The 16,276-nt window shown below is 46.4% G+C and overlaps 1 protein-coding gene across 1 annotated transcript; it reads right to left on the bottom strand.

Moving 5' to 3' along the window:
• Positions 1 to 379: 379 nt before the first annotated feature.
• On the bottom strand, positions 380 to 6,873 carry NYX (nyctalopin). The gene is made up of 2 exons (XM_054974398.1): positions 6,852 to 6,873; positions 380 to 1,755 (listed from the first exon to the last, which is right to left on the bottom strand). Exons 1-2 carry the CDS (start codon positions 6,871 to 6,873, stop codon positions 380 to 382), a joined length of 1,398 nt encoding a protein of 465 aa, XP_054830373.1.
• Positions 6,874 to 16,276: the final 9,403 nt, after the last annotated feature.

Below are 16,276 nucleotides of genomic sequence, written 5' to 3'. Positions count from 1 at the left end.
AAGTCCATAGAAGTCAATGGGCATAGAAGGGTGCGCCTCATCTTGGGATTGTACCATTAGGCTATCTAATATTAAATCCTATGAGGCTTCAGAAATGGGTGCTCTCTCTGTGAACCTAAAGCTGTTATAAAAGACGGAGCCAGACTTGCAGTACAATCATAAACAGTGTTGTACCATGCTAAGTACATTGAAGCCAATAGGATGAGAAGGGTGTAACTCTGTTTAGGATTGCCCATTAAATCATGCTCTTCTAAACCACATAGGGCTTTACACCCTAATCCATGTGAATTCTGTTGGTCTTACTGTAAATTTTTATCTTGTATAAATACTATTTTCTTTACTAACATCAAACTTGTTATGAGCTTACTGACATCACTACCTAAGCTATGAGTAACAAAATGGTAAAAATATAGATTATTTTTACATGACATTCTCCTAGTCCTAAAGACACCTTATTAGTCAATCCATTTAAGAAGGTAGTGTTACTAAATGCTTCTGTGGTGTTTACCACTTCTTCTGACAGGCCCTTCTGGAGTAAAAGTTTGGATATAAGGCTGTTGAACTTGTTCTCTGTGGTCGACTGAATTTCTCCGGTAGGAAAAGGCCTATAAGACGTAACATTTAATTCCTTGGGGTCCAGACAGAAATCTTCAGCTGTTCTCTCAAAATAAACATCAGTTAAGTCAAGACCAGCTACAGAGGATGGAGAGGTACAAGGAATATCTCTAACAAGTCTGTAATTTTCCATCCACTCTTTCAGCCACTCAATCCTGCAATCGCACTCCCAGGGATTCCGGAAAAGGTAGAGTCTTCCTAGGAAGTAAACAGGTTGGAAAACTGAGAAAGGCAAGGTGGTTAGGTTGTTGCTGTTTAAATGCAAAGAAACCAAGCTTGTGAGGTTTTCAAAAGCCCCTTCCTCAATATAGCTGATACGGTTTCTGTCCAAGTACAAAACTTCCAGTTCAAGCTGATCCCGAAACCAGGTATTGGAGACATTCCTGAGCAAGTTGCCACCAATATTAAGCATCTTTAGATGTTTCAGACCATCAAATGAGTTCTCAGGGAAGTCACTAATGAAGTTGTCGTTTAAATAAAGATACTCCATTTGCTGACAATCCTGAAAAGCTCTGTCATGAATTACGTTTATTCTATTGTCTTGAAGGTTGAGATACTTTAGGCGGGTCAAACCCAGGAGAGAATTATAAGCCACGGCTTCTATCTTGTTTTTCTCCAAGTAAATATGGGTCAAATTCTCCATCTCTCTTATAGCTCCTGGAATCCTTCGAAAGTTGTTCTGAAAACAAAAGAGTTCCTGAAGGGCTGGAAGCTCAATAAAAATTCTGTCTGGGATGTTGTAAAGGTTGCAGTCCGCTAAGTCCAGCCTAATTAATCTTTTGAGTGAAATAAACGTCCTTGTATGCAGATAGCGAATGTATTCATTATGGGCCATTTTTAGCTCAATCAGGCTAGCTAGCCCTTTGAAAGCTCCAGGAGTGATGAAGGAGATATTATTGTGGTTTAAAGAAAGCGATTTCAGGGAAGGTAGAGTACCAAATGCCCTCTCAGAGAGGAATTTAATGCTATTTTTATCCAGGTTAATAGAGTAGGCTTCACAAGGGAACTCAGTGGGGATCTGTGTGAGTCCAGCACGATCACAAAGGACGGAACAACTCCTCTCTTGGGTGCATACACAGTTGGCAGGACAGGAACGGACACAGGCCCATACAGAATGAATGGGACGAATGCAAAGAATGACTAGTAAGTAAATGTACCAGCATTAGACCAAGAAAAGAGAGAAAAAGAAGAGATTAATGAACACTGGCAATATCAAAGGGAAAAGTACTGGTTATTTAAGTACTATTTATTTAATATATATTAAATATAAAAATATATATTATTTTACACACACACACCCTATATAATTAGTGCTCTGACCTGGATAGCCCAGGCAAGCCCAATCTCATCAGATCTTGGAAAATATGTAAGGTTTGCCTTGGTTAGTAATTCGATGGGAGACCTCCAAGGAAAACCAGGGTTGCAGAGGTTGCGATGGCAAACCATCTCTGTTCACCTGATGCCTTGAAAATACCCAAGGGAAAGGTCATGATTGACCTTTGGATCCACAGGCTGGACACTGTCCATCCAGGTGGACTCAATCATGACCTCTCCCTTGGGTGTTTCCTTTGAAATTAGTCTTAAAGATATGGCTAAGGGGGCTGCTGACTTCTCAGTAAAAGTAATTGTGTTGAGAACTTGGGGAGTCAGCAGGGTCCAGGTGGACTCAATCATGACCTTTCCCTTGGGTGTTTCCTTTGGAATTAGTCTTAGAGATACGGTCTAGGGGGCTGCTGATTTTTCAGCAAAAGTAACTGTGTTTAGAATCTGGGTGACTGAGCAGGGTCCCTTTAAGGGGTTGTTTGGTTGTTAGCCAGGAGACTATGTAATGGGGAATTGTTGAAGGGTTTGGCTGCGCAAGAGAACAAGCACAGCCGCCGTGTTATGGGCTTTCAAGAGTGTTGGTGATGAAATAACGTTGGATTGTGCTCTGTCCTGACCTGATGGAGGTATATTTTTATTTTGTTATAATCTATGGCACAAGAATAGTTACTTTGGATATGAAAGCAGTTTTGAACTTTGTATTTTAGTGAACAGCATGCTCCTGACGAAGGTGTCACGAAATCTGCAGCGTGAAGCCGGCCCCAGATTGGGCGTTGTTTGGAAATTTGTCTTTCATTTCCAATGGTGTCGCTTCTGGAAGGACTCAGGACTGTTTGGTTTTGCACAATACCTCATATATAAATTCATGAAAATACCTATGGAGTTATAGCCGTATTGTTCAATGTTTATGGATGTATCTTCCCTTGTAAATCTGTGATGATTATGGAATGAATGTATGGGTATGAATTTACAATATGTATGAATTTTCACTATTTATAGCACTTGCACTTTGAGTATACCTTTATAAATTTAAAAAATATTTGTACATTTATTGCTGAGTATTGTAGTTTGCTTCCCGTGGACTTGGTCCCTTGTTGCACCTGCAATTGGAGGGGAGTGGCCATCTGTTTTTTCCTTTCCACTCCTAATATCAGCTGGGTTAAGGGGGGGCTGGCATTGCCACCTACTCTGCTCCTAATAACAGCTGGGTTAAGGCAGAGAGTGGGCATTGCCACCTTCTCCGCTCCTGATCCCAGCTGGCTCAAGGGGGGAAGGTATTGCCACCTGCTTCGCTCCTAATATCGGCTGGGTTAATGCAGGGGGGGGCGTTTCTACCTGCTCCACTCCTAACACAAGCTAGCTGAAGGGGGTGGGCATTGCCACCTGCTCCGGTACTAATACCAGCTGGGTTAAGGTGGTGGTGGGCATTGTCACCTGTTCCACTCCTAATTCCAGATGGCTGAAGGTGATGGTGAGCATTGCCACCTGCTTTGCACCTAATTCCAGCCAGGTTAAGGTGTGGGGAGGGCATTGGCACCTGCTCCGCTCCTGTTCCCTGCCCGGGCTTCCCACCACAGTATGTTTTCTGGAGCGATATAGTGAGTTACCTGGGCTTTCCTCTGCAGCAGCGCCCTCTGGTGGTGTACCAGGGTATAAAGTGAGTTGTCTGAAACACGCTTATTCAATTATATAGTAGGAAGATGATTGAGAATGAGCAGAATGTAATGCATACTACCTCAACTGAAAAAAAATTAGTTTCATAACTTTTACGTTAAATTGTATAGTAAGGGTAAAAAACCATCAGGAGAAGACTTGGAAACATTTTTTTCCACCTTGATCTTCCATATTTAGATATGGCTCAGCAACAGCTACTTGCTGAATCTTGACATTTGAATAAAATGAAGGCTGTGATAATGAATATGACCACTGGCAAATCTCTAAGACCAGATGGGTTCCCAATTGAATAGTATAAAACCTTTTCAGATTTTTTAATTATATCAATTATACAATGAAATTTTTGAATCTGGTGTATTGCCAGCATCACTGCAGGATGCTTATATTACTGTCATTCCAAAGCCAGGTAAAGACAACACTCAATGTGCAAATTTTTGACCTATTTCTTTGATGAATGTGGACACTAAGATACTAACAGGCATTTTTAGTAACAGACTTCAAAAGGTTGTTAGAACTTTGGTACATGCAGGTCAAGTATGATTTATACAAAGTAGGCAAGCATCTAATACTCTTAGATTGATTACAGATCTGATTGCGTTAAATAGAAAGAGATTTGATCAAGTTGCTATTCTTTCACTTGATGCTGAAAAAGCATTTGACAAAATATATTGGAAACTTGTTTTCTCTACATTGACTAAATTTTGACTAAATTTGGCTTTCCTCAAGAATATTTGAAATACATTATTCATCTCCTAGATCTAGAGTACAAACCAATGGTATTTTTTCTGCATCATTTCCTCTTGAAAGAGGTACTAGACAAGGTTGTCCTCTTTCTCCTTGCATTTTTTATTTGTTTGGAACCTCTGGGTTGTGTTATTAGCTAAAATAATAATATGCATGGCTTTAAACATAATTATTTGTAATTTAAAAATATTTTATATGCAGATGATCTATTATTTATTTCAGATGATCTATTTATTTATTCAGATTCCATTCCTGAATTAATTAGTTTGATTAATAACTTTGGTGATCTGTCTGGTTATTCAATTAATTGGACAAAAACAGAACTGAAGTCATTGGGAGACAACAGAGAGTAATTACTGAGGGACATTTTCGATGGTGCCCAGTTGCTATCAATTATCTTGGAATCTTGATCCCAAGGAATATTAAGGACATGATTTCATTGAATTCTAATAAACTGATCTCAGATATATCCTTGGATTTGGATAGATGGGCAACCCTAAATCTGTTATTATAGGGTAAAGTAAATACAAGTCTAAACCTGTCATTATGGAGTAAAGTAAATATATTCAAAATGAATATTATACCTTGAATTATATATGTTAAGCATGCAATCTCTTTTTATATACCTTGTAGACATATTCATAAAATTAATACATTGTTTCAGAAATTTATGTAGAAGACTTATGAAATGTATGTGGAAGGCTTGGACAGGTAAGTGAATTTTTACTTTAGATCAATTGATAAGTCATGATGATGAGTTCTTGTCATTTTTCCACCTGAAGTCTAAATATGATTTGCCAACTTCTGCTGAATGGCAATATTTACAATTGCAATATTTCTTGATGTCCAAAAATGGTCCATCAGCTTTGGGTGCTTCAGAATCTCCCCCACTTTGGGAGATGCTTATTGAATTGATACAGAAAGTGAAATCTACAATATTTGTACATAAATCTTAGAGGTCAGTATATAAATATGATACACAGAGTGTTAGGGATGAATGGAATAATGATCTGGAGCATCCAATTTTACTAAAGCAACGGGACAAGGCTTTAAGCCATATATACCTGTTGCTACTGTGGATCTTAAGTTGTGACTTCTTCAGCAAAAAATTATGTTTAGGGTATACTGGACACCACAATGTCTCGCTACTAATTGTTTAAGCACAGTGTCTGTTAGCAGTGCAATTCACAAAATGCATCTCTTACACATATTCTTTGGATATATGTAGACATTCAGCCCTTTTGGATATATGTAGACATTCAGCCCTTTTGGAATAAAGTTATTAATCATATTAATTTTATGTTAGAAAACGCACTTATTTTTGAGGATGTTAATGTACTGTTAAACTACTTGCCTGTCTCTTAGAATCTAACTGATGGTCAACAGAAAAGGATTCTCCATGCCCTTACAGTTGCTAAAAGACTTATACTTCAACACTGGAAAGACAAAAGCCCACTTCCTGTAAATCACTGGATTGAAGACCTTATAAATTTATCAACATTTGAACGTATTGCATATAGAAGGCAATTGCATATGAACTTATTTTTCAACATATAGGAATCTTTTACAGATACCTATGTATAGATTTGCTAATAGTATTTTTGTAGTCAGCACTGTTTTCTTTTTTCTCCTGTTTGCTTTTTTTTAAAAAAAATCTGTTTTGCACTAATAAAAAATAAAAAATTTAAAAAATTACAGTACCAATGATCTTTGTTAATCCTGTTTGAATCCAAATTATCAGAAAACAAGCAGTGTTCTTCCACTCTCTTCTTAAATTGTCTAACTAAAACCCCATATTTCAGCATCAAAAAGTTTATAGTTCTTCTAATCCTAAATCTTAACATCCATTGTTGATCATCATAAACCCAACCCATTGATATCTAATGATCCACAAGCAGACTTCTGTTCATGGAATTGAATTTTCCTGCCTCCCCATCCCAGTGTAGCTTACTAAGCCTCCCCAAATGCCCTTGAATTTACTCACAAAAAACTGTGCTGCGTGGGTCAAGAAAATGGAAGCGTCCACTGCAGAAGCAGAAGTGCCTTTATGCCAACAGAAAATAACCAATATAAAAAAGTGGCATGTTTATATTTCTATAATTAATTGTTTACTAGTATAATGAATAGTTGAGGCAAAAATCTTCCAGAATATACTGCTATGCAAGCTTAATTGAATGTAATAAGAGCTGCATAATAACACGTCTGCAGAATTTCCTGGAAGTTCGTGTCCCTTACCTCTTCTCAAAGCACGTAAAACATTTTGGTATTTATCTAATCAATAGATAAACAAAACAAATTATCTATTTCTAAACAATGCTGACATGATATGAAGCAGCATGTGACAGAAAACTGGCAAATTTTTAGTTATAATTCTCTGGAAATGGTACAATTCTGAGCATGCATCATGGAACAAAACTGATGGTCTCCCAAAACAAGAAGCTTTATATATTGCTGATTTTAGAACCTGCTATGGCATGTCATGGCATAATACTTACCATTTAAAATGATGACAAACATTACCTTGATTATTCACTTGCTGCATCTCAGATCTGGTAAATAATCTTCCAAACTCTAAAAGTGGACAGAAGCAGGAAAGTGTGACTTGTAATTATCTTGCTTCTTGATGTCTTTTTTGAAAATACAGCTTGCTGACTTAAAATATATCATATCTTCCTCTGCTTCAAATCACAACTATCTCTTCCTGTTCCTTGGTTTCTTCCACAAACCGGTTCAATAACACTCTTCATATTGACAAACTAACAACCCAATATTATGCATGGTTACTCAGCAGTAATGTGACTCCCACTAAGTCCATTTGGACTTAATTGTCAAGTATTTGGGAACAGCATTGCACCATAAGTTTTTTTAAAAAGATCTGCCCAACTAGCTAATACAATGCAATCCACTGATAAGTCAATAAGACGGAAACAATGATAAGGAAAAAGTATGCTAAAATTGTAATAATCAACTCTTGCCTGAATCAACAAAGAAGAGTCTTAACAAAAAAAACCCTGTTCCCTGTCTGGCTTACCTGACAGGATGATGGCCCTGTTGTTCTTTTCTTCTCATCATAAGCTTGCTGTTTGGTTATTAAAGCACCTCTAAAAGGGTAGCATTTTCCCCCTCTCAAAAGCTATCACTTAATGGCAGGGAAATCCTCTGCAACAGGGAGGATTAACAGAAATGGAAGAATGTGTGTGCTTTATAAAGCTCCTGGATTGTTGACAAATCTGCCTGCTTTATACCCTTCCCCTACCCCCAAGAAAATATCAGACTGGAACTGGCCCTCAGCCACTCTCAGCATTACGAAGAATAAAAAAACAAAGCCCTCAAGCCCCAGAGCCAGTTACATAACGAGCAGAGGAGAGAAGTACGCTTGACTGTCTGTTTGGAGGAGAGGAAGCTTCTGATCTTAGTAGACACCATGAAGCTAACACACCACCTGATATCTCACATGGCAAACCTCACAAAAGTAACTGCCTGTCATAATCTGCACTGCAAAACATCATTTTGTTATCTTGTGTGTGCGTGTGTGTGTATTAAAAAGCAGTACCAAATATTGTAACGCACCTGCTTCCTTTGTGTAAATGTTGGGGAAAGGTGTGCTGTGATCATATATGGGAGGGTAAGTTGTAGGGTTGCCAGCTCCAAGTTAGGAAATTCCTGGAGATCTGGGGGTGGGGGTGAAACCTGGAGAAACCCAGAGAAATTGGGGTTTGGGATCCAAGAAAGCACCTTGGCATGGCATAATTCCAGAGAGTCCACCAGCCAAAGTAGCCATTTTCTCCAGGTGAACTGATCTCTGTGGCCTGGAGACCAGTTGTAGTTCCGGGAGATCTCCAGCCACTACCTGGAGGCTGACAACCCTTGTAAGTTGTCGGGGGACAGCTGAATGAGGCTTAAAGTTAGGAGAGCAACTGCTACTGACTCCTTCACCAGAAGTTCTAAGAATAGCCGAACGGCTGCTCACTTACTTATCCGAGTGCTTGCACAGAGAATTGGCCTTCCTTGGGCTGTGGCAGCTGCCCACTAGGGCCTACACTGATGCTGGGAATGAACATCCATATTTTTATATCAACAATCAGTGCCCAAGCTCACCGAGCCCCACTATTACACACTGCTTAATGCTAGACTCCATACTTATTGTTTCCGTGTAAAAGACTATAGCAGGATGTATTCTCTGCTGATTTAAAAGCCAAACAACAAAATTTATGCTTTTCTAATGTATCTTTACTTTCAAAAGAAAGATCTTCAATTCTGGACCGTGCATCCAGGACTAGAGAATATTACTGTAACCAAGAATGATGGCAGAGTTCATTTGCCTTGTCCCAGTTTCAGCAACATGCTTAGTAATGTTCATCTGTTGCTTTGTGGTCCAAAGAACTCTGTCCCTAAATGTAACAGCCATTGGATGAAGTGTTTGAGGCAAGTGCTCAGGAGGAGCCAAGGAAATATTCTTCCATAGAAAATGGTATCAGAAGAAGCAAGCTTGGTAGTTGGCAATTTTAAAGGTTATAGCACCCAAAATTTAGATCTTAAGTTTCCTAACTTCCCTCTCAAGTTGGGACAGAGTGAAATACCTGCTGTGTTTTGCCCAGAGCTTCCTCAACAATACTGCCATCCAGCCAGGGGCTTAAGCCCCTTAGGCTGGGGGAAGCAATTTGCCTCCCTGGCAGGATGAAGCCAGAGGAGACCTGCCCTGTTACTGGGCTTAGCTGGTGGGGGCGGAGCCTAGAGGCAGCAATGCTGTTGCTCCACCCTTCACAGCTCAGTCTTGCCTCGTGCTTGGAGAAGGCAGGACCGTTTGTGTCACTTCTCCAGCACGAGGCCTTGGCACGAGGCCTGGGGAGGTCCAGGCGTCGGAGACATAACAGGCGGAGTATTGGGGGAGGGTAGTCAACCCCGCCCATTCATTTCTTACTGGTTGGGTGGGCGAGGGTCTTAGTTCAAGGGCCCTTCACCCCGGAGCGTTCCCTGCGGCGCCTTTCCGCGCCTCCCGCGTCGGCTTGGGGTGGCTGCCGCGGCCATTTGCACGGCGCTGCGCCGCAGCCCCTGCAAGCTTTTCACGCCGCTGCTGGGCCGCTTTTAGCGGAGGTGTAGGGCTCCATTCGTTCGCACGGGGCATCGGCCACGGCCGTTTGCCCGGCGCCGCGCCACGACCTGCACGTTTTTTCCCGCCGCTGCCGCGGCAGCAGAGCTTGTTTCCTCGCTGCACCGCTTTAGGTCAGCGTTGGGGATCGGCCCTTCCTGCCGCCTAGGCGGTGCTGGGCATTCCTCCTGGCCCGGACGGGGCAGCGGGGTGCGGCGCAGAGGCGGGGTTTTTCTCCTGGCCCTTAGCCTTGCCTGACCTGGCTCCCACTTAGCCTCCAGCCAGTGCTGTGCGGCCACTTTTGACTGAGTGCCATACAGGCCTCAACAGGACTACGGCAGCCATTTTATTGGGTTAGCTGGGAGGCGGCCATTTTATCTACTGATTGTGTTTGTGGGGGAGGAAGCCATTTTGGGGGTATTGCTGCCTAGTGGGCATCACCCGAAATACTTGCTCAGGTTAATAGCACCCGAAATACTTGCTCAGGTTAATAGCCCATTCAGCTATTTAATTGGGCTTGCGGATTCAGTGGTTGGGGCTGCGATTCCCAGTGGAATTGCTGGGCTCCTCCCACGACCACCGCAGGTAGGGGCTCATTATACCCTGCTTATCTTTACCAGGCCTTAATACCATGGGTCCTAAAAAGGGTACCAGCGTTTCCAAGGGGAAGAAGCCTGCCCCGCGCCCCCCAAAGAGGCCTTCAGTGGCTGTGTCCTCTGATGAAGAGGAGGATGGTTCAGTGCGGCGGGACATTCTGGCACGAATTGCGGTGCTTGAGCACGCCAGGGCCCCACCTACCGGGGGGGTTGGGGAAGGCAGGTAAAAGGCCTGTGCGGGGTGCTTCTCGTACGGCTTCCTTAGCTGATATCCTTTCCCGTTTGTCTGCCTTGGAGGGAGATGCCGATGGTGGCGAGGTGGTTCCATCGACTTCGGCTGGTAGCCATGCCAGGGCTGGTAGCCAGGCCAGGGGAGACGGTGTCGTCAAGTCAGCAGCGGCGGATATCGAGGTGAGCTAGCCAGATGAGGCTCGGCAATTGGCCTTGGTGGTTCAGCATCCAGAGGTGGAGGGTAAGTGCCCTTGGACCCAACAGGGCGGTAATTGGCCTTGGACCCAGGCGTCTCAGATACCACAGCATACTGACTTCCCGCAGGGCAATGCGCCTGCGGGTACCTTTGGAGGTGGGGTTTCTCCTGATTGGTCCCAGTGGACACAGCCTTCCGTTCCATATCAGAGGCCTGGGTGTTCAGGCTGGCCGGCATCCACCGCCCAGCCGTCAGGTAGTGCAGGGCTCGGCCCCCCCTGGGGCAGTTATTTGGGAAGTCTGTGGCCTAACTACGGAGCAGTGCCCTACCGTGCCTTGCCGGTGGGCGATACTGCCATGCCTCTGGGTGATCATCTCACCCCGGCGACACGTGAGAAGATACTGCGTGGGGAATACGTAGATGTCTTTACCCTTCTCTTCAGGGAACTGGAGAAGAAGGATAAAGAGGACCTGGAGGATAGAGACGAGCGGATCAAGCGCCGCAGGATTGACAGGACCTGGGCCAACTGGCTCCCAGGTTTCCTAATCTATGCGGGGGTGATCGCTAGGGTTCAGCCGTGGAGAGCTCCCCTGCTCTTTCAGTATATGGACATCATATACACCGCATATAACGACTTCGGCGGTGCAGCATGGCTGCAATACGACGAAGAGTTTAGAATGAGGGCGGCGCTGAACCCTTCCTTACCGTGGGATCAGGTGCATCACCACTTGTGGATCCAGCTCATGACCCCGACTAAATTTGGGTCTGGGGACAGGTCCGATAGCGGACACATAGTGCAGCGATCCAGCTCCGGTCAAGCTGCCCCAGTTGCTAGTTTTGGGCCCTGCGCGTTCGCGGGGCAGCCGGTTCAACCACGGCTGCTCTGTTTTGAGTTCACCTCACGGGGGTCCTGTAGCAGGAAGAACTGCCGCTATGGCCACGAGTGCCCCATCTGCCGGGGGCCTCACGCCATCAACGCGTGCAAAAAACAGAAACCCTTCAGTAAAAAGGGGGGTGGATTTGGGGGGCAGCAGGGCCCTGGAAAAGGGCCCCAGCCCAATAAGGGTGAGGGTACTTGAAGCTATGTTGGCTGATTACCCTAGAAGGGCAGATGCCCAGTTTTTGTTAGATGGGTTTTTATTTGGTTTCCGCATTCCCTTTCAGGGTCCCCGCTCCCCTTTTATGTCTGCCAACTTGCGGTCTGTAGCAGGCATGGAGCATGTAGTTAGGGACAAGATTGAGCGTGATTGTAGGGAGGGACGGGTTTTAGGCCCTTTTCCCACCCCTCCTGTACCCAATTTGAGGGTTTCCCCCCTAGGTGTTGTGCCTAAGAAGGCTCCTGGTGAATTTCGCCTTTTTCATCACCTGTCGTACCCCAGGGGTGGGTCTGTGAACGACGCGATACCGGAGCACTTATGCTCGGTGTGTTACACATCATTTGACCAAGCCGTTAAGGTGGTCAGGCGTTGTGGCCAGGGAGCTGAGATGGCGAAAAGCGACATCAAGTCGGCATTCCGTCTTCTCCCCGTGCATCCAGAGGACTTTGAACTCCTCGGGTTTGCCTTTGAGGGTCAATATTATATGGACCGGGCTCTTCCCATGGGGTGCTCTATCTCCTGCGCTGTATTTGAGCACTTTAGCACCTTTCTGGAGTGGGCACTGCGTCATAGGCAGCACTGCCATGACTCCGCCCACTATTTGGATGACTTTATCCTGGTTGGACCCCCTGGGACTGGTCAGTGTTCGTCAGCCTAGGCTTCGTCAGCCTAACTGAGGAGCTAGGCGTTCCACGGGCGCATGAAAAAACAGAGGGCCCATCAACTGTCCTGACCTTCTTAGGCATCGAGTTAGATACGGTGCAACAGTCTTCCAGGCTTCCAGTTGAGAAGCTGTTGGATTTGAAGGAGCGACTGCGCACCATGCTGGTGAAGCGCAAAGTTTCCTTATTAGAGCTCCAGCAAGTAGTGGGCCACCTTAACTTTGCCTGTAAGGCGGTGGCCCCTGGCAGAGCCTTTCTGCGGCGCCTTTGTGATGCCATGGGGACCCTCCGGCTCCCTCATCACAAGATACGCCTGTCTGATGGCATGCGGGAGGACCTAGGAGTCTGGCTCCGGTTTTTGCTGGGTTTCAATGGGGTGTCCTTTTGGAGGCAAGAGCTCCTGTTAGAAGGGGAGCTGCAAGTGTCTTCGGATGCTTCAGGGTCCATAGGTCTGGGGATTTATTTCAGGCGGCACTGGTGTGCCGCCAGATGGCCTGAGGATTGGGTTCAAGAAGGGAGGTGTAGGGATTTAACTTATCTCGAGTTCTTCCCAATCTTGGTGGCGGTTTACCTGTGGGGGGAGGAGCTTGCCAACCACTCCGTGCACTTTTGGTGCGACAATATGGCAGTGGTGCAAGTGGTCAACTCCCTTTCGTCTAAATCACCACGGGTCATGACATTGGTCCGCGCCTTTACCTTGAGGTGCTTGCATCTTAATGTGTTGTTTTCAGCCAGGCACATACCTGGTGTTAGCAATGAGGTGGCAGACGCCCTGTCTCGTCTGCAGATGGACCGGTTTCGACAGCTTGCCCCCGAGGCCAATTTGGAGCCAGCTCTGGTGCCACCGGAGCTGTGGACGATTGGCAAGTGGAAGCCTCCAGGGCCATCCAGTTAGCTATTGCCCCTAGCACCGGGAGGGCATACGACAGGGCGGTAAGGAATTTTGACGCCTTTCGGCAAGCCACAGGGCTACGCCGGGTTTGGCCCATTCCAGTCGAGCACTTTGCGCAATTTTGCGTGGCTCAGAGAGGTAAGGGGCACAGCGTGAAATATATTCGCAGCCAGATCGCGGCTCTGGCTTTTGCTGCGAAGGCCCGTGGGTTTACGGATACTACAGGTGATTTCCGCATCAGGAAGATGCTGGAAGGATGGTTGAGGGAGTCTGCCACTCCCAGGGATGATAGGCAACCCATCTCTCCAGGCATTCTTCGAGGATTGCAGGCTGTATGGGCGCAGGTTTGCAGCTCTCCTTTTGAGGAGCGGTCTTGCCTCGTGCTTGGCCCACCCTCCTCACCCTACTTCAGTGCAGGATTAGCCGGTCGCTATTTTATGGGGCCAGGTAGGAATTTTTTGGTCTCACTATCCTGATTGGCCCTGGGTTGTGAGTTTTTTCGCCTACCTCGCACTGGGTAAGAGGTGTAGTGTTGTGATGTAGGGGTGGACCTTATTTGCTGCCATGGGATGCAGGAGTTAGTTAGGGATTTATCTGTGGCGGGCCGGTGAGCACCCTTGGCACCTCCCCATTGGTGGGGAACAGGGGTCTTTCAGGAGCAGCAGGCTGCCGTTCGGCCCAGCTGCGAGGTCAGACGCCCTTGGGTGGGGAACCCCTGGACAAGCCGGTCTCCCCCCGCTGCCGTTCGGCCAGGTGAGGGAGCTCTCCAGGGGCGATACACTCAGCCTGGCCAGGACGGGTTGCAGCCATTAATGGATGGATCGCACCCGGTGGCAGCGGGTGCTCGCCCAGACAGGGCAGGGCAGGGTCCCAGTGAATGACCCCAGGGCCTGACCTGTACCACTAGTTAGGCTCCTTGCCGCATTTTCTTGTTGCTGTTCATTTAATAAAGCGGCCCATTTTATCCAAACTTTTGTGTCTGACTCTCATTCCAACTAGGGGGGCAATGAGAGAGTTCATGAGTGGATGAGATGGAAAGAAGGTTCTCTGTTCACAACCTGTAGAGGTAGTCCGTTTTTCTAGAAATGGAAGGGTTGGAGGAGGGCTTGTCCCAAGAGTCTTTGGAAGTTTCTGCACTGGTGGGAGGGCTACTGTAAGAGTCCAGAACCCCCAAATCAGGTCTGGCTTGACTGGAGTCTGCTTTTCTACTTGGATTTCAAGGCCCACCACCATACTCAGAAGATAACCTGAGTAGGTGATCAGAGAGATGCTCTCCTGGGAAAGAGGCATTAGGCAAGATTGAAATTGTTGCCAGTGTCAAGAACTGGACTCCCTCTGCCTCTAAAAATGAGTGAGAAGGGGCTGAGGAATTATGGTTCATCTTTGTGGCTTCCAGAGCGCAAGCAATCTGTGAAAAAGATTTCCAGAGTTTTCTAGAAGGCTAGGCGCTCCCCTCCTCCCTTTGGCATTTTCTCGCCAAAAACATCACATGGCCAGGAGCAGGGGTGCTATTCCCTCAGTTCTATTTTTGCTGCTACGGAGAGAGGATCTCCATTGCTGTCTTCTGCTTTCCCTTCACGTCCTTTATGCTGAGGAGACTTATTTTTCTTAAAAGTTTTTTACCATCAATAGTCATTCTAGTGAAAAATAAAACTTCATTTAAAGGAGTCTTTCTCCTTCAGACCACTCCCCACCACAAAAATTACTGGCATTGATTGTGTGGGCCTAGCATTGGATGCCAAGGAGAGGTTGGCAATATCTGCGGTGTACCGACCGCCTACTGCACCTGCATCTTCCCTGTCTGGTCTGTTGGAGGTGTTGACCAGCTGGGCCTTGGAATTCTCAAGACTTTTGGTTCTCGGGGATTTCAATGTCCATGCTAATGACAACGCCTCCACGCAGGCCATGGACCTGGTGTCCTCCATGGCGGCCCTAGGACTCCCAGTTTGTTTCAGCTCCCACGCATCAAGCAGGTCACACACTGGATTTAATTTGTGGGGCGGGGATGATGGTGCTCCTGGATGCCTATGATGCAGTGCCATGGTCGGATCACTTTGTTCTGAAGGCTCGTCAGAGCATGCCGCTCCTTTCCCGGGTAGGCAGTGAGCGGATTTACGCTCGCCCATGGAGACTTATGGATCCAATTGGTTTCCAGGTGGCTCTGCGGGATCTGATGCCCCCTGGCAATACGTTAGATGAGCTGGTGGATGATTGGCATGGCTGACTTTCCGAAGCCATCGATGTTATTGCCCCCTGCCATCCTCTCCAAGCCCGCAAACGGGTAGCATCTTGGTTCACCGAGGAGCTTCCCCAGATGAAGCAGTCTCTGAGACGACTAGAGCAATTGTGGAGGCGGGGGCACGATGAAGAGGCAAGAACATCTTATAGGACGTTTATGAAAGCCTATGAGGTGGCAGTGAAAGCAGCAAAGAGGCATTTCTTTGCTGCTTCCATTGCGTTCGCTAGCTCAGGCCCGGCTCAATTAATTCAAACAGTTCGGTCCTTGGTCTCCCTCTCTCAGGGAGACTGCCAAATTCTTAATTCAACTATTGGCTACGAGGCATTTGCGAGCTATTTTGCAGGCAAAATCTTGTCCCTTCGCTGTGGCCTGCCACCCACTGTTGATACAGTAAGGGAACTGGAGACCCCTTAGCCATCTTCTGGGTCTGTATTAGATCATTTCAGGCTGCACTCCCAGGATGAAGTTGACAGGATCCTGCAGGGGATGAGGCCAACCACCTGTTCTCTGGACCCCTGCGCATCCTGGCTGGTGAAGGCCAGCTCGGAGGGGCTACAGGACCATTTGGAGGCCATTGTTAACATCTCTCTGAGCTCTGGGGGTTTTCTGGAGTGTTAAAGGAGGCGGTGGTGCGGCCCACCCTGAAAAAAACATCTTTGTACCCCACCAACCCGTCCAGTTACCACCCAGTGTCGAACCTCCCATTCCTGGGCAAGGTGACTGAGCGGGTGGTGGCAGTACAACTGCAGAAATTCCTGAATGATGCTGTAGTCCTGGACCCATTCCAGTCCAGCTTCCGTCCTGGCCATGGGACGGAGACGGCCTTGGTTGCCCCCATAGATGACCTTCACAGGCATTTGGATCGAGGCAGGTCGGCGCTGCTTGTGTTACTCGATCTCACAGCAGCATTTGACACGG

This window comes from Eublepharis macularius, chromosome 3, assembly GCF_028583425.1.
Source record: "Eublepharis macularius isolate TG4126 chromosome 3, MPM_Emac_v1.0, whole genome shotgun sequence".
NCBI classification, from domain to species: Eukaryota; Metazoa; Chordata; class Lepidosauria; order Squamata; family Eublepharidae; genus Eublepharis; species Eublepharis macularius.
Note: the sequence above shows the minus strand (reverse complement) of the source record. Positions and strands in the feature narration are given on the sequence as shown.

Bases quoted from the DNA above. Each gene is read 5' to 3' on its own strand.
- NYX (XM_054974398.1), bottom strand. From the start codon at position 6,873: ATGTTTGTCATCATTTTAAATG. The intron at 1,756-6,851 runs GTAAGTATTATG...TTTACTTACTAG, and splicing joins GTTTGTCATCATTTTAAATG to TCATTCTTTGCATTCGTCCC.